General features: G+C 50.9%; 1 protein-coding gene across 1 annotated transcript; it reads left to right on the top strand.

The window, feature by feature from the left end:
* The first annotated feature begins 968 nt into the window (after positions 1-968).
* On the top strand, positions 969-20,820 carry ARPC2 (actin related protein 2/3 complex subunit 2). The gene is made up of 10 exons (XM_050339275.1): positions 969-1,154; positions 10,815-10,849; positions 11,848-11,960; positions 13,956-14,001; positions 14,593-14,779; positions 15,210-15,303; positions 17,511-17,637; positions 19,022-19,122; positions 19,490-19,590; positions 20,384-20,820. Exons 1-10 carry the CDS (start codon positions 1,081-1,083, stop codon positions 20,406-20,408), a joined length of 903 nt encoding a protein of 300 aa, XP_050195232.1. The 5' UTR covers positions 969-1,080; the 3' UTR covers positions 20,409-20,820.
* Positions 20,821-21,091: the final 271 nt, after the last annotated feature.

The following is a 21,091-nucleotide window of genomic DNA, read 5'->3' as shown; positions in this document are numbered from 1 at the left end:
AGCAAGGGTGGCACCAGTATTTTAGGGGGTGCACAGGTGAACTGCAGGGCTGGCTTGCCCCCTGTTGGGGATTGCTGTGGGGGACCCTCCCAGAGTAGAGTCCCATTTCCATCCCACCCTAGCTGTGCCATGCCAAGCTGAGTCAAGTTGAACCATGCCATCAGACAGAGCTGTGCCTCTGTGCCAGCCCCACAGACTTAGGGAACCCTCTAGCTCACTCCTCTTAGTACCCCTATTGCCTTTAGGTGAAACCTGCATCCAAGAGCACCCACCAGGCAACCACATTCCTCTGGGAACAAACCCTTGGAGCACCCCCATCCTCACAGCTTTCTGTGCTTGTCAGCTGTAGGGGTACTCCCTACTTTTGGGTGACCTTTCTTCCCTGGGGACACCAGTAGAGTTGTAGAGCTCCATCATATCCCTTGGGTGTCACTACACACCCAACACTCCTATTCCCTGGGGACACCCACCCTATTTTGGACAACCCCCAGCTCCAGAGCCCCCTCACAGTCCCCTGGGGTGTCACCGCTCTCTGGGGTCACCTCACACATTTCTGGGGCCGTGCAGACCCAAAATCACCCATTTCACAAAGACACCCCTTTCCTCCGTGAGCATACCCGTATCCCCGGCGCACCCTATCTTATGCAGAACCCCATACTCTAGGGCACACCCACTGCTCCCTGGAGTGTCCCTATAACCCCAAGGGCGCCCCACACTTTCGGGGACCTCCATACACGAGCAGCATCCCACAGGCGGGCGGGACACTTTTGCTGACCCCTGTCCCACGCCCCAGGCGCGCCCCATAGCCCAGCTGGGGGTGATTCCCACGCCACGAGAGCGCCCCCGTGTCCCCCACACCCGGGGTCTCCCCGCCGGACCCCGTTTTCCCTCCGGCCCGGTGGGCGTGGTCTGTATGACGTCATGTGCTGGGCGGGGGCGGGGCGGGGCCTGCGCGCGCGCTGGACGGCGCCGGGCCGGACGTGACGCGCGCGCGCGAGAGCGGAAGCGGCGGCGCAGGGTCGGGCGGGTCCCCGGTGCGCGCAGCGGGCTCGGCTCCCCCAGAGCGCCCCCGGCACCGACATGATCCTGCTCGAGGTCAACAACCGCATCATCGAGGAGACCCTCACGCTCAAGTTCGACGGCGCGGCCGCCGGGTAGGGGCGGGGAGCGCCGGGGCGGGGCGGGGACGGAGCTGGCGGGCTGAGGGAGGGGCCGGGGCTGTGCCCGCCGCCCGGGCACGGGGTAGAGCCCGTCGGGGCGTGCCGGGGGAGGGGGGCACGGTGTCGGGGCAGGATGGGGGACCGGAGTGTAACGGGGTGGCACCGGGCCGGCGGGCGCTGAGCTAGCCGGGAGCGGGCAGGGCAGAGCGGGCACGGGGTGGGGGCGTGCGGGGTGCGGGAGGAGGGTGGTCGGGGTGGGGAGGCTGAGCTGGGGGCGGCGGGGATGGGCAGAGGGGAGGCTGGGGCTGGGTGGCGTGGTTGATAGGGCAGTGGGGAGCTCCGGGCGCGCAGGAGGGATGTGGGGAGGGTGCTGGACATCTCAGTATTGAGGTGGGCTGAGGAGGCAGAGCTGGAGGAGACAGGGCCTGGACAAGGAGGAGCTTGGGAAGGGAGGAAGGTGGGTTTGTAGGGATGCTTGCATTGGGTAGTGCAGGCTTCGTCGGTGTGGTGCCCGCGCGGGTGCAGAATGTGTGGGGGGAACCGAGGAACAGGAAGCCTGTGTGCCGAGTCGCGGCCTCGGCCTTTTGCCTTGGGGGTGGGGAGCACATTCCGGCTTTCTCCCTCTTTGCTTCCTCGAGGGGGAGGGATGCAGGCCCCCGGTCAGCCACGGCCCCTGATGCCTGCCTGGTGGGTGTCCTGGCCTTAGGCGTGGGTGGGGGGTCTGGTTTGCACCTGTGTTTCTGCTGGGACAGTTTAGTCCCTGGAGAGCTGGTGATTTTTTACTTCAGATGTTGCACCAGGGCTGTAAAGATCCCTGCGAGGGCACAGCTTAGCTTGGAAGGAAGTCCCTGCATACGAATACGAATATGAATCTGCCACCAAGCTGCCCGTGGGCTCGCTGTTCTGTGTGCTGGCCGAGACACCTCTGTACAGAGACAAAGCCTTGAGAGGCAAAGCGCCTTGGTGTTATCTCTGGGGTGGAGCTTGCCCTGGCGCCTCACAGAGCACGGCTCAGGCTGCTCTGGGAAAGGACCCCCCAGACAGGTGCCTTTCTCTGTGTCACCTTTTCCACCAGCGATTTTTTGAAGCTCTCAGCCTTTTGTGTGCCAAACACTGACAGACGCCACTTCCTCTGCTTTCCCTCCACTCTCAGCTGACTTGTTGCTCAGGTTGTGTTTTTTTTGTTTTGGTGTTTTTTTCATAAAACAGTCTCACGGGCTGCTGACAGCCGAGCTGCTCCCAGATTTTGACTCTTCTTGAGCCTGATCATTTAATGTAACAGGTTTCCCTGGAGCACAGGCACCAGACTGGGAAGAGAGAGCTCCCAGGTGTCCACTGTGGCATTGCAGCTGCATCCATTAGAAAGTACAGCATGTACTGAGTTTAATAGTGTGTGTCAGAACAGCTTGTCCATCACAAGTCCATGCCGAGGTACTCTTCCTGCTGGAGAGAGAGGAATGTTTGTGTGTCCCTCTGTTGGTGTGAATGTAGAGGGGGCAGTTTGCAGGTTTAAATGCACCTCAAAACCCTGACACCGTGTGAGCGTTGCTCACTCTGAACCAGCCTTCAGACTCCAAAGTTTCCATTTTGCTATGCAGCAAAGCCACCTCACTTGTGCGTTGGCACGCTTTTCCTGACGTACCAATTGTTCCTGGATCGATCCATAGCGCAGCTGATGGTGCTCTGCTTCTGCCTCTTAGTCATCTATGGCATACTGTGTTCTTTAGATGTCATTTCTAGATAAGTTTTGTGTCATGAGTGTGCTGCTGGAGGTGAGGAAGTTATTTACTTCTGCATTTTCTTCTGTGCTTGTGCTTGGGGTCCTTCTGTCCAGGCAAGTGCAGTGCAGTGAGGTGCTTTTTTTTCTCTCTCTTTTCTAAGGAATGGGTGTTATGCAATTTCTTTTCCTTATGACCATAGCTCTGGGGTCATTCCTGTGGTGCTCAGCCTGAAGGCAGGAAGGGATTTTGTGTACTTCACTATTTTGGTGATGGTTGTTCCAAGGTGTGTCTTGAGGAAGAAGACAGAACAGTCAGGGCAAGGTCGAGCCTTGAAGGATTCAGTGACTGGGAGGAGTGAGTCAGGGCACTGGGGCAGAGCTGTGTTTGCATTGTTTGCTCTAATCCAGGAGCATGGCAGATGCAATGCAGGGATTTGTCCACAGTGGTTGTCCCAGAGCCAGGTGTGCCTGGTGGCTTGAGCACCAGCCTGGGAGTGGGACAGGGCAGAGTTTGTTTCCAAATCCTTTGCCAGAAACTTGCCCTGTGACATGGGCTATGTCATTCCCTTCTGCTTCCCATGGCTGCATTGTGGCCGTGGTATGGCAGGTCCCTTCAGAGCTTTCCTGGACTGTCAGGTGGGAGACACTCTGCACTTCACTATGTCATAGAACTAGGTTACGTCTAGAACTTGGAGCTAATTACTGCCATAACACTATTGTTGTATATTACATGTTCCAGTCTGCTCTGCGTGGAGATCCATTAGCTGTCCCTGGAGTTCCCAGTGTGGAAGGTGCCTTGGCAGGACTTTGAATAGAAAGCAGAACTTGAGGCAGGGCCTAACACACCTCTGAGAGTCCTCCCTTGACCAGGTCCTTGGTGCTTGGCAGCATCCGCCTGTAAATGGGATAATTTCAAATTTAGTTTGGTTTTGTGGGCAAATCTCATGGAAATCTCATCTCCTTGGACAGCCACCATTTAGATAAAGGTGGTGACAGATTATGGACTTCAATGCATCTTTTGGGTTTTTTCCTTTATTTAATACTGTAATTTCTTGGTTTAAATCCATTCTCTTAAACCAACCACGTTTTAAAACAAAGGTCTAAACCTACCAGAATCTGTTGAAATAACTTGAGTTAGGAATTTGCTGCTGAAGCTTTCAAGCACTAAACTGATGCAGTTTGGGAATACCTGGTCAGTACTTGGAAACAAGTGTGTTGAAATGAGTGTGGCTCATGAGCTTTTGTAGGCGTCAAGAGAATAAACTGTTCCATAAGCTTTTCACCAATTCATTTGTACTTGGGAAGATGCCTAGAAGCTGGAGGCACAGGTGGGTTTTCCCATTTCTGATAGAAATGTGATGTGAGGGGATGAGCTCTACCAGTTGGAAGATTCTGTTTGCTATCATTGCTTCCCTTTGCTAACCACACAGACAGGAAAAACCCCCACAAACACTGTAAGTGTAAAACATTTTGGTTATTGTCTTCTGTGTCTGGTGAATACTTGTTCTGTTTAACACCCAGGGAGGAACAACCTCGCAAAACAGATTTGCTAACCAGTTTTGTCCTGCTCTAATTTAACTGATCCCAGTGAAAGTGTGGCACAGGTCTTTGTTCTCAGGGTTTGGTTTTCCAGCCATACATAGCTTCCCCTAAATTTTTGGTAAATTAATCATCAGTGTCAAACCATTACTTATTTTTTACCCACTGTGCAAAAGAAAACAAATTTGCATAGCTGGAGAACAGCGTGCCTTTTCCTGGGTTGGGGGTGGAGGGAAGAGAATCTCAAATCAAATTGTTGGTTTCTTTACAGCCATTAGTAGGTACAAATCTGCAGGGTTTCATGACTATTAGCTGCATAGGAAATCAGCTGAAGCTTGAAGTTCCCTGGTGCAGAGCAGTTCCTGTGAGCTGGGCTGAAGCTGCACCTTCCTGCTTGATGGTATTTCCCGCCTGCGGTCACTTGGTGCTCGTGGGCTGTGGAGCTGAGCCTTTCAGATAGCGAGGCTGAGCCCTGAGTGAAACCAGGCAGTGTGAACTTGGTGTTTGTGATGTGACAAGCAAAGTGAGGTCACGGTGGGGAGACCAAGGAGCATCTGGAGGCTGTTGGTTGTGCTGGGAGGGTAGAGGAGCTTTGAGTCCTGCAGGGGACCACTAAGAAACTCCCTGCAGGAGTGGCTGGGGCCATATGAGGCTCTGGTGCTTAAGGAATCCTCAGCAGCCCCATCAAAACCACAGATTGTTCTTGTGCTACCCCCTCCTTCTTGCTGACAGAGGCATTTTTGTGGCTTCAAGGGAAACAGGATTGGGGAAGTGACCTAGGTTAAAATTAAACAGGCAAAACTCGGTATTTTTAGCCTGGATGAGTTTCCTCATCCCGTTCATTGTGTGATGGCTGCTTGCCGTGGTGCAGCCACAGAGCAAGGATCAGGTCTCCCTCCTTCAGCATCAGTGGCAGGTGCTGGCTCAGTGTTCTCACAAGCCCAGCCTGGAACTGCACATCTACCCCTGCACAACCTCACCTGCTGAAACTCAACCTCCCTGACTCTGAGGTGTGCTCAGGTGATGCTGCTGGCAAAAGCATCCTTAGGTTCAGCTGGTATGGGCAGCACTTGTATACCCTGGCTGTCCACATTGACTGAGGGTGCTGTAGGTGTTTGAGCATAGCTCCTGAGACACAACACATCCTGCTTCAGCCGCTAGGGAAGGTGACTGCGTTAATGGTGGATAGTGAACCACCTCTGGCTGGAACTAGGCAGTGCTCTGCTTTCAAGCAACAGCACGGTGAACAGGAGAGAAGCCAGGTCTGCAAAGTGTTATGCTTTCACAGGTGGTTCTGTCACAGCCCCAACTTCAGTTTTCATCTTGGGTTCCTAAGAGGGGCCTGCACTGTTTTATCCTCAGAGAGTGGTTCTTGCTGCAGCCACCAGTGCTTGACACCAGGGAAGAGTAGATATCTATCACTATACTGAAGAAACACGGTGAATAGTGTGTGCAAAATGAGGCTCTTCCCCAGAGATCTGTCACAGCTCTGTATCACTCCAATGGGACACTGTGGACTACCTGCCCACAACTGGAACAAAGATGCACAGGACAATACCTGGCTGGAAGGGGACTTTCTTGTGCCTGCGTGCTGCAGGACCACCTTATGCTTTATCTGCTGTGAATCCCACTGCCTTCCTACCAGCCAGCTTCCTCCAGACTGTTGGGCACATATCAAGGGAAAAGCTTGGGCACAAGGGGGTCACCTAACTGAGAGGGGAGAGCTGGCACGTGTGGGGGTGCCGTACACCGCTCAGTGCCTGCTGCTCAAGTTCGTGGTGGGTGTGCTGCCAAAGCTATGGGAGCTCTTTGATTACATATGCTCCTGCAGCTTACGTAGGGAAGCTTTTGTTAGCTGAGCAGGGCTCAGGAGTGGAGGCACTGTTCAGATAATTTTAGACATTGCTCATAATTTTTTTTATTGGGGTGACCTTTCTGTAGCAAGAGCCTACAGTCTGTCACTGAATCTGGCTCACTTTATCCAAACTGTGTGTTGGCTCCAGTGATCTGAAAGCTCTGCTTGAAGCTTTCAGTTTTGAAATACCCCTTTTCCTTCCCCGCCCCCTGCCTCCTCTGGGGCAAGAGATTAGAGTATCTGCATGCCTGCAGCTTTTAAAATAATTGCCATTCTCCATTATTTGGTACAGGCCTTAATTGTGATGTGGAAATGCTTCAGTACAGTTGTCAGCCAAGTTTGCAGTTAGGTCTTTTTAATACAGAAGATGAAGGCTCTGTATAATCATAAGTCTTTGTTGGTCTTAAATTTATTGTAACAAATGGCTAAGTGTCTCTGTGGCCTGAGAATAAAACAAGGAAGTTTGGAAGTTGTCAGAGTCAAAATAGAGGAAATGCTGTCAGAAAAAAGATTTACTTTGCTCTTAAGTGCTCACTGGCATTGCTCCACAGGCACTGTGACTCTACATGGATGTTCTGCCGGGGTGGAAAATCTGATTTGGAGCTGGTTCTGTATTAGATAGACAGGGTATAGAAGCCATTTGGAGATGAATAGGAGGAATGAAGGCAAGAAGACATAAAACCTGTCAGGGTCTGTTATTGTTACAAGCACAGGGTAGATGGGATTTGGTGTGGATTTGACTTCAAACCTGATAAGTGTTATCAGAAAACAGACCGCTGCTGCTGCTGGGAACAGCTGCCATTTTAGTGTTGGAGTTCAGGCAGGGGTTTGCAGAAAGGTCTGGTCTGGATTCAGTGTTTAGTGCAGAAAGAAGCCATTAAGTTATTCCCACTATGAGCTGGTTTTATTGTCCATTTGGGGCAGAGGGTAGCAAACATGGAAGATCACTGGGGAGGCTCTGGTTCACGTAGCGTTGATGGGTAAGGAGCTTGCAGGGGTCATGGCAGCTTTCTGCCCCAGGAGTGGATGGGCTGTTCCGTCTGAATTCCTCTGAACCTGGCTAGGCTTACTCTGTTTCTCAGAGACTTGAATCAGAGGTAGAAGTGAACCCCAAATACTGAACTCCTGGCTACCTGGTTAGGATTTACAGTCTGACTGGGACTTACAGATGGCTGGGATTTAGATTCACTCTGCACCAAGCTGCTAAACTGCCAATTCCCACCATGAGTGTGGGGAGTCTCGTCATAGAGGCATGGGATGCCAGAGCACACTGGACCAGGCAGAGCTCTGGGGTCACGCCAGTAACCTGACGGTAACAGGTACCCACCCTGCAGTGGTGGAGGCGCAGTCCAAGGCGTGCTGTGCACCCTCTTCACTGAGCTTTCGCCAGAGCAGGGAGGGCTGAACACGGAGAGGACACGCTGTGCCTCCACAGAGTGTTCAGCACATCTCCACTGCTATTTCTGTTGGCGGAAGATGGGGTTGGTGAAAGGTCGAGGGGAAGTGATCCTGTGCGTGAGACCTGCAGCACTGTCACTCATACAGAAAGTACAGACTCTGGAGAGCTCCTCTCTCTGCTGCCTGGGGACTTCTTGTTGGGGTAACAACAATTCAGGTAGCAGAAGGGGTGGTTTTTTCTGTTGTATAGAAGCGTTTTAAGTAGCCAGGGTAGTTATGGTGAGGTGAACCAGAGAAATAAATAGAAGCACTTTAAACTTTGTGATTGTAAAGCTCTTGAACTGTGAAAGGCTAAGAGAGCTCACTTTGCTCCCAGCCAGGCTTCTAATGCCCCTCCCTGTCCTCCCCTGGGCCAGGCCAGGCCTGGGTTACTTAGATGTGTGCCCAGCGAGGCAGAAGACTCACCGTGTTGTAGGTGACTGTGCCAGCGTGGCTGCGAGGAGCTCTGTATTCCTCTCACGTGAGCCCTCGCTTCACTGAGGCTGTGCCGGGAAACAGTTGAATATTCAGCACCCGAAGTTCTGCCCAGTTACCTGCTTTTCCCTAAAATATCTCCCCTCCTCACCATCCCCAAGTACCAGAACTGACCCACTTGGGAAATCATCGTTAAAATCTTCTCTAAGAGAAGATGCTTGCGGGATGACAGGCCCAAAAGCGGGCGTGTATAGCGGTGAGCTTTTGTGTGCAGAACAAAGGCTCTCATGCAGAGCCATCAGCCGGCTCTGGGTACGTGGTCTCCTCGGCTTCTTCAATAATATTATCAGTGATCTTCCTACCATCCCCCGGGGTACTAGGCGGGCAAATAGGGAATTGCCCTTCCTCGGCAAAAACACTCCAGTGCGCTGGCTGTCAGCCGCTTCCCTGCATTTCTCGGAGGGCGTTCCTGTGTTCGGCGGGCTGCTGGGAGCCGGCGCTCCAGGAGGTGTCAGCTCCATGTGCATGGGGAATGGGTTTTGAAAGCTGTAACTCTGAGAAGATGGAACAGAGGTTTAAGGATGTGTCCTCTTTAATATTCCTAGCTCTCATGTGCCTGGCTGTGCTATCTTTAAAGCTTCCTACATAGGTTTCTTTTTTTATAAAAATTTATACTGCCATCCAGGCTGATTCCCACGTCTAAGTGTGGTGTTCTAAAAGAAGAACACGTCTGCATCAACTGACCAAGTGGGATCAGTGGGATTTTCTTTCATCTCTGCTCTGAGCGGTCCTCAGTGAGCAGAAGTGGCTTGGATGCAGCTTTGGGAATTGCTCCCCTTTCTAAGAGCCCGAGCTAAATATGCAGCCAGGGATGCCCGCTGAGCCTGTCTCAGGCCCAGCTGGGAAGTGGAGATGAAAGCAAGAGAGGTTACAGGTAGCTGGCACATTTCTTAAACTAAAGGACCTGCTTTGGGTGCACTCGCACTGCTTCATTCTAGTGTGTGGTTTTTATCTTCAGGGGTGTGGCACAAAAGGCAGAGGCTCCCCAGCCTTCAGACAAAAAAGAGCTGTTACCTTTCACAGCTAATCACTTTCATGAAGTAGCAACACCCCATCATTTCTGCTTAGGAGCTCTGTCTAGGAGTTAATTCCTCCCTTTCCACTAGAGTAAAATGTTGACCTGGTGCATGGTCTGTGATCAGTGATGTTCAGTGCCTTAGTCTCCCTTGTATTGCCCAACTTGAGTTTTAGCACACTGTGGTAATTTCTGCCTTCCAGGAACAAGGCTGACTGCAGAAAAGCTGATGAAAGAACAGTGCTTTCTGCTGAGACAAAATAATTTAAATCCTTACAGAATATGGTATGGGAAAGCAGATAATGAATCATCACTTTCCCCCCCTTTCTCAGTGTATGTACTGAGGTGTAGCCAGTACCCAGCAGCATACAAGTGCGTGGACAGAACAAGTTTCAGCAAAAAGGTTGAAGCTTGTCTCTGGGCAGCAGCAGGAACATAGCTGAGACCACAGGCTTTGGTTTGAGGAGTTATTTCACTGTGTTGGTTCAGACAGGTATGAATGAACTGTTAGAGACTAGATTAATGTTAGCAGCAGCATTAGCCTGTACTCTGCTAATTATCACCACTTTTGAAAGATAACTGGAGATATCGTGTGAAACAACAGTATCAGACTGGCATTTTTCCCCTATTCTCATTTTCCACCCCTGCTCTCAGCAGCAGAGATACTTTTGCATTGTTCCCTGCTGGAGAGTGACCTATTAATACCAGTCCCCTCAGAGCTGTGAAAGCCATTATGTAGTGCCAGTCTCAAAAAATTACTTTCTGGAAACAGTTACATCTTTCATGGGGTCCTGCTCTTCTACAGATCATGGACAACCTGGAAATAGGGTTTGTTAAGATGTAGTTTAATCTTCATAGTCACAGTGTAAGATGTGGTGTACCTTTGGCTTGTGAGGGGCCTTGTTACTGCTCAGGGATCTCTGAGACCACTCAGGGAAGTGTTAGAGCAAATCCAGAGCTACTGTTTTTCCTGCAGAGGTTGTTGACAAAGTGTTGGGGTGTTTTGGAAGGGGGGCAGAATGAAACTCACACCTGGAAAGTTTCCTTCTATGACTTGCTCCTAGCCCTGGACTTGGAAAAGGGGTCTTCTCTACAAGTGTGTTATATCAATGCATTTGCAGAGATGGTGGTGTTGGGAAAGGGGATACTGTGTCAGAAAGGATTACTCAGCCCCTTCCATGAACTGGTATTGCAGCGCCTTACAAAAGAACTTCTAACCCCAGACCTATGTCGTGGCTGATCTGTACAGAAAGCGCGCTTGTGAAAACAAACTTCTTAGTGACGAGCAGCCTTCTTAGTTCTAACTGGAAATCTGTGATGTTGAAATCTATTAATAAACTACAAATAATAACAACCTGTGCCAGCTTCAAGGTCTATTTTATGTCATCTAGGGTAAAACTCATGCTTATAGGAATGAGAAGAAATCCAAGACCTCTTGTTTAAGGTTATGTACTAGTGGAACAGTAGGAGATAGGAGGGTTTTCAGGAAGAGCTGCTTGTGAGAAATAAGACATTGGAAATTAATCCTCTTTCCTTCACAGCTTGGAGGCTGCTGTTTGAGTTCTCATCTCCTTTGTTTTCTTTGCTTTTTAGAAATAAACCAGAGGCAGTAGAAGTAACATTTGCAGGTAAGCTCTGCAGCTCTCTTGACTTCTCTGAACAAAGGACTGGCTCAAACAGTCCACCCACAGCTGCACCTGGTTTGCCCAATCTCAGCCCACACTGCTGGGCAGGTGCAGATGGTGTGGACACTGCAGTAACCCCAGAGCTGGGGCTTTGTTGGCTGCCCCACTATTTTCTCAGTCTGTCTGCCTTCCCTGGGACTTCCCCAAAGCAATGAGTTCAGTGGTGGCAGAGCTTTGTTTGATGTGTCCCTTTTCTCTTTTACCTCGCCTGTTCTCCAGTCCTGCCCTTGGTGCCCTGTTATGAGGTCTTTAGCACCATCTGGTTTGGGTTGATAGGAAGTTGGCTCAGGATAACAGGCAAAATGAATTCATCACCTGAATTTTGCTCTCCAGGAGGAGAAATGCCAAGGAAGTTCAAGTGCTCATTCAGCAACTTGATTTTTTTTGCTTCTGTTATCAAGAGCCTGTGTAAGCTGTAGAGCTCCGTGGGGAAGTGGAGTTTGCTGGCTAGCTGGAGGGTTGCCTTTCCCTGCCTCCTGCCCTCCCTGCCCGTTCTGCAGTGAAGTGGAAGCTGTCACAGCAGGCAGTGGCTGAGCTGCCTTTGCTGTCAGAGATGTTTTCTCCTCCAGGCTGCAGCTCTGGCCTGGTGGGCATGTCAGTCACTTTCTGTGCTGGCCATCCAGAAGGCTCCCGTCTCTGCGTGTTTGTATCCTCGTGCGTTGACCACAAGCGGATTTGCCAGGGATGCTAAATGACACTAGACTAAAGCTTTCTGTGATGGACAGGTGTCAAAACCGTTTCAGCCCTGTGAATGATAACAGATCTCCCTACATGACATTGCCACTTTCCTTAATTGCGGGTTTCTCTCTTGATGTACGTGTGAGGGCTGGAGCAAGAGGAATGGTGTTACTTTATGCAGTTCCTAGAATGTGTAGGGAAAACCTTCCTCAGAAATGGAAACTGATTCCTGTTCCCTCACATTCTTCTTGCTTGCTTCTTAGACTTTGATGGAGTCCTTTACCATATTTCAAACCCCAATGGTGACAAGACAAAAGTGATGGTCAGTATTTCTCTGAAATTCTACAAGGAACTCCAGGAACACGGTGCTGATGAGGTAAGCAAGCATCTCCAGGCCTAATGCCTACAAATACTGCGTTAGCGATGCCCTTGCAATGTTGATGGATCCAACATCTGACCCTTAGAGAAGCATCTGTGCTCCCATCTCACGCTGATCAAAGGAGCAGCCCTGTGCCAACCAGGAGTCCCACTTTGCTGGAAGACAAGGGCAAGTGTCTTCACACTCTCTCATGAATAAGTAGTCATCTTATATGACCCTCCAGCCTGAAAGGCAAAAGGCACCACTAATTTTTCAAGTCCAAGTTAGGGTCTCTGACTGGTGTGTTGAGCCCACAAGTGAAGGAAGGCACCAAGACAGGTCTGGAGTCCCATGTGCTTCTCTTCCTACTCTAACCACACTTGAGAGCAAGTGCTGGGCTCCTGCTGTGTGTGCAGACCTTGATTTGCAGACAGGTTCCCTTTCTGCTGCTGGTGTGAGGAATTGCAGGCTCAGTTCCTGTTGAATGGGCTGTTGCTGCAGAGGGCCATTTATGGTAGAAAGAAGGAGCCTCTCTGAGCTGTGGTTGGGTGGCGAGGCAGGAAGTGTGACTCAGTTCCGAGTCAGTTTTCAAATCTCCACATGGTAGCAAATGAGTTTCACCCAAGGCTCTTCAACAGGCTTTTGCCTCTGGGTGGCTGTTCTTGGAAGAAAACAAGCTCCCTCGGTTTATTGTGAGTCTTGTGAGAAACAGGTGATTTGAACCCGAAGTGAGTTCCTGCAAATGGCTGCAAGACTTACGTAAGTCAGAACAGATAAGACTGAGTGTCCCGCTTTCCTGGTGCCTGTATGCAGAGCTTTCTAGGAGCAACACTGTCTGCTACTGAAGGCATTACCTGGTGGCAGACAGGAGTGTCAAGCAGCCCAAATGATGGAGCCCTCCCGGCATGTTTAGTGGGGATCAGTGCAGCGTGTGATCCCAAGAGAACCACTGTGCTGGTCGAGTGGCTGGCACCACTGTGCACCAGCACCCATTGTGGTAGTGGTAGAAGGCAACTTCCTAAACTTTTAGAGGTAAACTGGATCTCTGCAGGACTTGCAGCACTTCCGCCTTGGAAGTGCTGACTGAATAGAAATTACATTTTGAAATCTCCAGTTAGCAAACTCTTGCTTTCTGTACTTCCCTGGAGATGATGGAGGTTGTTTCTGCTCTGTTCTTTGTGAAACCGCACTGTGAAGAATGCAGAGTGGGGTTCCTGCTAAGGGCATCTCTGGGGCTGCTGCAGGCAGGCTGTCTGCTGAGAAGAGGTTTTGGCATGCAGAGAGCCTGTGCATCCTTTCCACGTGGTGGTGGGTGTCATCCCAGGAGGGCCAGTTCTGCCACAGCATTATTGTGTTCTTCCCTGTGAAATACCTCCTGTTCCCGGCCCCCTCGTTGACACAGAGCTATGGCTCAGTTGAAAATTGCCATTGATGTAAAATTCAGCAGCGATTATGTCTGAAGAAAGGTTTTTGCTGTGTCGTAGGCGGTTCTGCTTCTGGGAGGCATCCAAGCTGCCTGGCATTCTCCTCTCCATGCCCATCTGTCCCGTGCAATTTGCTGAGACAGAGCGGGTGGTCACCGGGCCACGGTGCACCTGACCCCTGCTCTGAACTTGCCGTCCCGTGAGGAGAGGGGCTGGGCACGCTTTGCGTCTGCCTTTGAAGGGGAGGAAGGGCTGTAGCCCTCAGATCTGCTCTGTCAAGCTCTGCTATGTGGAAGGGGGTTTCTTCCCCAGGCAAGCTCAAGACTAGCAAGAACTTGAGAAAGTTCCAGTTTTGAGTCCTGTTCTGTACCGTGCCCCCTGTCAGTGGAGTTCAGGGAGCTCTCCCTAGAGCAGGAACAGCCAATACTACTAAAAGTTGGTGACTTAATAGTTGTCCAAATTCACTTAGACTAGGGGAGGCAGGTGATGTAATTTGATATTTCTAAATGAAGGCCAAACATGGCTTCAGCTGTGCAGGAAGAAACAACTCGTGATAGCTTGTGCTCTCAATGTTTAATTTCTTTTCTAGGTATTGAGGAAAGTCTATGGAAGCTACTTGGTAAATCCTGAATCAGGTAACCCTGCAATAACATTTACTCTGTGTGTGTGTGTGTGTGTGTGTGTGAATGCAATTCCAAAATTACTGAAGTAATGCTCAGAAATGCTCATATGAAGGCTGCACTTGAAGAGCTTGATGTCTGGGGCTCTCTGTACAGGGAATGACAATTTAAAAGGTGGCTTAGGTAAGTCAGGGCTGAAGGAGCTTGCAGCACAAGCTGTAATTCTTTATGCAGCCCTCTTCCAGGAAGCCTCTGTTCCTCAGGGTTTGGGTCTTTATTCTTCTCAAAGAAGCTTTGTGAGACACAGGAAAACCATGGTTACCTGTGACAACATCTCTTCCTACTCACTGCAAAAAACTTGGGAGCAGTTCAGCCGGCACGTGTGTCTGGGAGCTCAGGAAGCAACCCCAGGAGCGTTGCCATGGCCACGTGCCGAGTTCAGGAATGGCTTCTGGCCATGCTTAGAGTGGGAAGTACTGACCCCTGGGGCTTTTGGGATGATTTAAGGCAAAGGTGGGACTGTAGGTGTCTCTTTAAAGACAAAATGTCTCTGCCTTCATTAAGGCCCTACGTGGATTATTAAGGTTGGTGGCTGTCCCTTCCCAGGTTACAATGTCTCTTTGCTCTACGACCTGGAGAACCTTCCCGCAGACAAGGATGCTATTGTGCACCAAGCCGGCATGTTGAAGCGCAACTGCTTTGCCTCAGTCTTTGAGAAGTATTTCAAATTCCAGGAAGAGGGCAAAGAAGGAGAAAAAAGAGCAGTCATCCACTACAGGGACGATGAGACAATGTAAGTGTTCAAACCAAGCAGCATGGGAGTCGGACAGTGGTCAGGACTCTGCTCCTGCTTACAGCTGTAGGTTGTGGTGGAAAGTCAGGAAATCCTACTGCTCTGTACTTTGGTAGGGTAATAAGGGCTTGTCCTAGGCTCCACAAGTATCCAGCAAGGGTAATGCTCATGCCTCGGGCTGCTGGGATGTTACACAAGAGTCTCTGTTAGTAGCAGCACTTGTGGCTGCATGCAGGAGAGGAACTGGCCACTCCCAACAGAAATGTTTTGCTCCCTGCAAATACCATCTCACGGGAGGGGAAATTTTCAGCAGCCAGGCCTGTGAATGGCTGTTCTATCTTCTTGACCTTGTCATACAGTTGCTTCCTCATCCAGTTGATCTTCTTAGCTCCTGTTCACATGTGGGTTCTCCTCTCTCACCCACCTGCAGGTATGTTGAGGCGAAAAAGGACCGTGTCACAGTTGTGTTCAGCACAGTATTTAAGGACGACGATGACGTGGTGATCGGCAAGGTGTTTATGCAGGTACGGAAACTGAATTAACGGGGAAAGGATCTGGTCCTCGATTCAGGTGCCTTCTTGCTTGAAGCAGCGTTGCCAGATAAGCAGATGAAGTTGGGCTGAAGTGAGCACAAAGGTAGTTTAATGCACGTAAATGCTTTGCAGGGCTCCATGCTGCAATGGGATGGAAGAACATGTTAATAGGCATAGGTAGTATATTTTCCTGGCTCTTGCATTGTCATCTGTATTACTAATAGTCTTGCTCATTTTGACAATCAAATGTATTATGTGTTACAGATGAGAAACACCACAGTAAATACTTCAGTCCCCACGTTGAGGCCCTGTATTGTGGCTAGCTGTGGTGTAGGGATTACCAGCACCAGCTGAGGAGCTGAGTGTGGTGGGAAGCCTGTAAAGAGAGAGGAAGGGAAAGACAATGCCATGCTATGCCTGAGATGGGGCTGAGAGTTTTTCAGAGCTATGAATATACTGTGTTTGCAGGCTTGAACCAGTTTTAATGCCAAGTACTTCTGCACTCAGCTAACTTTTGCAACTGCTGTTTAGCTGGAAAGCATGGAGAGACTTGTAGTAAACACTTTGCATGTCTGTTAGCGTCTGCGTGCAGCCTGTGGAGATAAAAACATCTGCATGCAGCTGGGGGAGGCTCAGTGCGTGATGGTATGTGTGTTCATCCCTGCTGCTGGCCCGCCTCACTCATGTCTGCTGAACCTCCCAGGGAGCCTCCTGCATGGCCATGGAGCAGAACCCTGCAGGGTGTTCCAGTGATAGAAGAGCTTTAACCCACCTATTCAGTGCTGCTGACAGGCTCATGAACAGCAAGTTACTGGCCCAGTTTGGTGGATACCAGCTTACCTCTGTTGGGCGTCATCAGAACAGGGTCTCTTGTCATGGAAGTCTTATTTTGCAGCTCTGTTCACTGTGTTCGTTTGCTACAGGCAGGGCATCTGCTCTGGCTTTGAGTTTTTCCCCACCAGCATATCCCTCAGCCTGGAATTCAGCTTTTAAAACAGTAAAGGAGGCATGATGTGGACAAAATGGGGTTAGTGAGGCTCCTGGGGAGATGGCAGGGCTTCAAGGCAGCGGCTGTCGCGGAGTCTCCATGTCCCGAGTTCTTGGTTTTTACAACAGCAAACCCTGCCTCTGCCCAGCCACAAGAATTTCCACTCTGAGTCACTCTGGCTCCTTCCCTCCAGCTATTGCTCTTGCATAAGGCAGCCAGGCATGGTGGCTGCTCATCTGGGCTCTCATGGAGAAAATGTGACTATTAACTATCCAGTGAAGCCATTTGAACCATTTCACCCTCTGGCACAAGCAGGCAGAAGTGCAAGCTAAGCATTTCATTAGGGAAACCCCAGTGATGTACTCGGTTCTCTAAAAGGGGCATGGATGCTCCTGCCCTTCCCAGGGGGAGCTGTGCTCAGAGGAGAGGCCAAGGGTGGCTGATAATGTGTAGGCTGGGCTGGAGGTCAGTGATTCAGAGGGAAGGCTGCCCTGCCTTGGGGCTGGAGAATGGTTTCTGGACATTCCCAGCCCCACGTAAGGGTGGTCCTTACAATTCCTGAAATGCAGACAGTTCATTTCATGCGAAGTGGGGGTTGTGCTGCTGTCAGAGGTTCTATGGGGGAAGGGATCTCCCTGTCTGAAGGTATTGTTTCAAGGTGTAGAGAAGTATTAAGAAGAGCAAGCTTCACATACAAGCTTCAAACCCTGCAGGTGCTTCTTGATACTTGGGCAGGCTCCTGGTGTGAGATGGTTTCTCAAATGGCAGAGCCTTTATGCTGGTGTGATGGAGACCTTGCAAGCCTCCCTGAGAATTTCTGTTCCTCTGGGGTGATGGGCACTGCCCGCTTTCACTGGAAGCATTGATGGTGTTGATTTTCCAGCAGGAGCTGTGCTGTCTCATGTGCTTGCTCAGACTGAGGTGTTCCTTGCACAAAACACCCATGGCAAGGGTGTGACACTGAAAGCCAACCCAGCCGAGGGGCTGCACTAGACCTGTGTATAAACCAAGGATAGCCATCCATTTGGGGCTGGTTTTGCTGGGAAAAAAGGTTGTTTTCCAGGTGTTTGGCCTGATGAACTCTGTCCATTCATGGAAAGCTGGGCAACCTTCTGCTCCCTGCCCTGTAGGAGTGAGGAAACCCCATTTGTTCTCCCAGCACGTTCCTGAAGGGTTGCAGTGGCACTCACCTTCACTTTGTCTTGCTCAGGAGTTCAAGGAGGGTCGCCGGGCCAGTCACACAGCCCCACAGGTGCTCTTCAGCCACAGGGAGCCGCCCTTGGAGCTGAAAGACACGGACGCGGCCGTGGGCGACAATATTGGCTACATCACCTTTGGTAAGCAGGCAGCTCTGAGGCCTGGGCGTGCTCGGGAGGAGAGAGGTTCCTGCTGCTGCATGAAAAACAAAAAAGAATTCACTTTCCCTGAGTGTTGAAGTGGGTCATTGGGGGCTGCAGGGACTCTGGAGTTGCACTCTATATTGTCCACCCCCTTTGGACCATCCCTTTTCTATATCAGGTCACTTCAGCTCTGCTGTGGGCAAGAAGATACAGAAGTGGACAGTGAGCTGTTCAGTGTCTGCCTACAAAATAAGTTCAGTACTTGGGAGCAAAGGGAAGGGTTGCTTTGCTGTGATATTGTAGAAACTGGAGGTTTCATGTGAAAGGTTTTATGCAAGTGTATTTGTAGGTTGTCCAGCTGCAGGCACCAGTGCAGTACTTGATCAGCAGGGGTAATTGGAGAGCAGTAGTGGGGCAGTGAGTGAGTTCTGCTTCTCCAGCTCTGCCTCTTTGCTATGGGCCAAACACTGATGAGCCACTTTCTCCTGCCTGCAGAGGTGGTGACCAGCAGAGCCATCACTTCCCCCTGGGCAGCAGTGCTGAGGAGTCCAAACCCTGCCCTGTGCAAAGGGATAGGTCTCTTCCAGGGAAGTCGGGGACAATGGTTGGGTGTGTCTTTAGGATCTCTCAGGCCAGCATTCCTGTAGTTTGCAGCTCAGAGATGGAGCACAGACACTGCAGGAGAAGGTGAAGTTAGCACTGCCCCCTTTGAGGGTGCTCCTTGAGTGATGCCCTGAGGTCCGAGCAGCTGTCAGCTATGGCAGGGCTGGAATGGCACATACTTCATGCTTGTTGAGACACAATTTCCCAGTTATCTGATCTGACAGTCTCAGGTGAGATCATCACCCAAACAAAAAGTTCTTTCAGCCCTTGGATTTGGGACACTTAGCAGAGCACCAGCTTATGGAAAGAGGGAGCCACCAACTTATCCAAGTCTCTCTCTATTACAAGCTGCCAGGCAGAGATCCACAACCAATTTCAAGACCCCATGGCAGACTGGATCTTGAAACTGTTGGAGCAGCCTGGCTGCTCTGGTCTGCCTCCCAGTTCACTCCTCCGACTGTGTCTCCCAGGCACCGATGCTGCGTTATGCAGTTTCCTACAGTGCCATCATCTCTGGGCACTTGGCCTTGCCTGCATCCCACAGGCTGCACAGCTGTGTCCAGGCTGCTGTAGGAGATGTGGAAAAGTGCTCCTAAGCCTTATATATAAAATCACAAGTGCTGCTTAATCTTGATATGTGTCACAGTAAAGGGCTCTTTGTAGAGAGCAAGGCAGGCATTCAGAGCAGCACTCCCTGAAGCTTCCAGCACTGGAGGATCCTGAAGCCCTGGGGTAGCCTCAGGAGGCACTAATGGTCTGTGTTGGCCTCTTCTTTCAGTGCTGTTCCCCCGTCACACCAATGCTGCAGCCAGAGACAACACCATAAACCTGATCCACACATTCCGGGACTATCTGCACTATCACATCAAGTGCTCGAAGGTATGAGGGCCAGGGCTGGGGGACATGGGGTGGCTTCAGCCCATCTGACTGGGTGCTGCAGGGGAGGAGCATGGGGCAGGGGTGCCTCCTGAGAACTCACTCAGGTCTGGCATTGCCCTCCCCAGTCATGCAGGGGTAGCAAGTGATGCACTGTCACCTTCTCCCTGCTCTTAGGCACAGGCAGTGCATATTTGCTTCCCATTCTAGCAGCAAAATAGGATTTTTTCCTTTTGGATCGGGTTTATTTCCTCTCTGGGAACAGAAATTAGGGTAATTGTTCAGAGTGACCTGGCTTTGACATGTCCTGAAATCTCAGCTATGAAGACAGGATCCTGACGTGTCCCTGTTTTGCCCTAATGAAACGCAGGCCTATATTCACACGCGTATGAGGGCGAAAACGTCAGATTTCCTCAAGGTGCTGAACCGTGCCCGTCCAGACGCAGAGAAGAAAGAAATGAAAACAATCACGTGAGTGGCAATCTGCTCCGGGCTTCTCTGCCAGCCACAAGCTCGCCCCTTCTCGGCTTGGCATTCTACAGTCCAGGGCAGGCTGGGGTGCTGTGGTGGTGACCCACAGCTTACTGCCTTGCATGTCCCTTGAGGAGCTGGGTCTGTGGCAAAACCCTGTGCCAGCAGGTCCTGTGAGCCCAGGTGTCTCCATTATGTCATGTTCCCCCCTCTGAGCCCATGGTGGCATTTGTGGGGCTTTTCCCCTGTTATATTAGAGCTGGCTGGCTAGCTCTGGGGGCAGCTCCAGCTCATGAGGGGAGAGGAGCCAGGTTCTCCCTAGGGGTTTGTGGGTATGGGATCAGATCCTTGTGCCCGGTGTGTCTGCAGCTGCTCGGAGCCTGAGGCTGCCCTTGGCCAGCTGATGGTTGGGGCCAGGAGCACTCCCAGGCCACCAGGCTGGCTGGCTCCCTCTTGTGAATAAGCAGCACAGGGTGGAGGGAGGAGAGCAGTTGTGTGAACATGCTTCCTTCACATCCCTTACCCTCTGCTCATCCCAGAGCCCATTGGTGTCCTTTTTTAATGTGTGTCCTGGCATGTCCCTTTGCATTCTGCTTTGAGGCAGGAGGGTTGTCCCCTCTGCAAAGGCCAGCCCCTCCCCATAGCCCCTCACTGGTTCTGCAGCCACAAACACCTGTGAGCTCCAAACCAGCAGTGCCTGCCTGGCTGTGAAAGCTCAGCTGCAGCGTGTGCCCCACCACAAGCCCCACAGCCACCCTGGGGCCTGTGCTGACCTCTCTCTGCATCCTTCCAGGGGGAAGACGTTCACAACCCGTTAACGCTGGGGTCACTGAGGCTGCCGTGGAGGACGACGGTTGGGGCACTTGCTACCCGATAATCGTAGCTTTTAATGTTGCACCTCTGTGGGCTCATAAGGAATTCAAGCAATCGGGGTCTGTACGACAGTTTGGGGAGTAATCTGCAGAAACGAGCTGTGCTTGCGAGGACTTGATCGTTCCAAGAAACAAAACTTTAATTCCAGTTTGATTGACTTAATTTCTTTTCTTTTTTAATTTTTTTTCTTTTCAAGCTGTTTCGCTTTGCAATATGTTACCAGAAATAAGTTGCAGTATTTCTTATGAGAATAATGCAATATTAACTTGTTTTCTTCTGAGTATTTGAGTTCAAAACTCCTGTATCTGAAGAAATACTGTTGGGGTTCATTAATAAAGGAGATCTTTCTATCTTAAAGGGCTGTGGGGCTTTGGCTTGTGAATGCATGTGGCCTTGCCCTGGAAGGGGTGTTTGGAGTCACAGCCCCAAGGGAGATAACTCCTGTATTGTGGAACAAATGATTTCTGGTGAACTTGGGGGTGCTGTGCCCAGGTCTGGGAATAGCCTGTTCTGTTAGGGAACTCCTGAACTGCAGAGTGCATGATTCTCCTACTCTCAAATAGCAATCTGCACCCTTCCCTCCTACCGTGGCCCCCTCCTTCCCCCTATCAGCGAGAGCTAGGATGGG

Source organism: Myiozetetes cayanensis, unplaced genomic scaffold, assembly GCF_022539395.1.
Source record: "Myiozetetes cayanensis isolate MyiCay16 unplaced genomic scaffold, myiCay2020 scf9, whole genome shotgun sequence".
Lineage (NCBI taxonomy): Eukaryota > Metazoa > Chordata > Aves > Passeriformes > Tyrannidae > Myiozetetes > Myiozetetes cayanensis.
The sequence above is the reverse complement of the archived record's forward strand: the minus strand, read 5'-3'. Positions and strand labels throughout refer to the sequence as shown.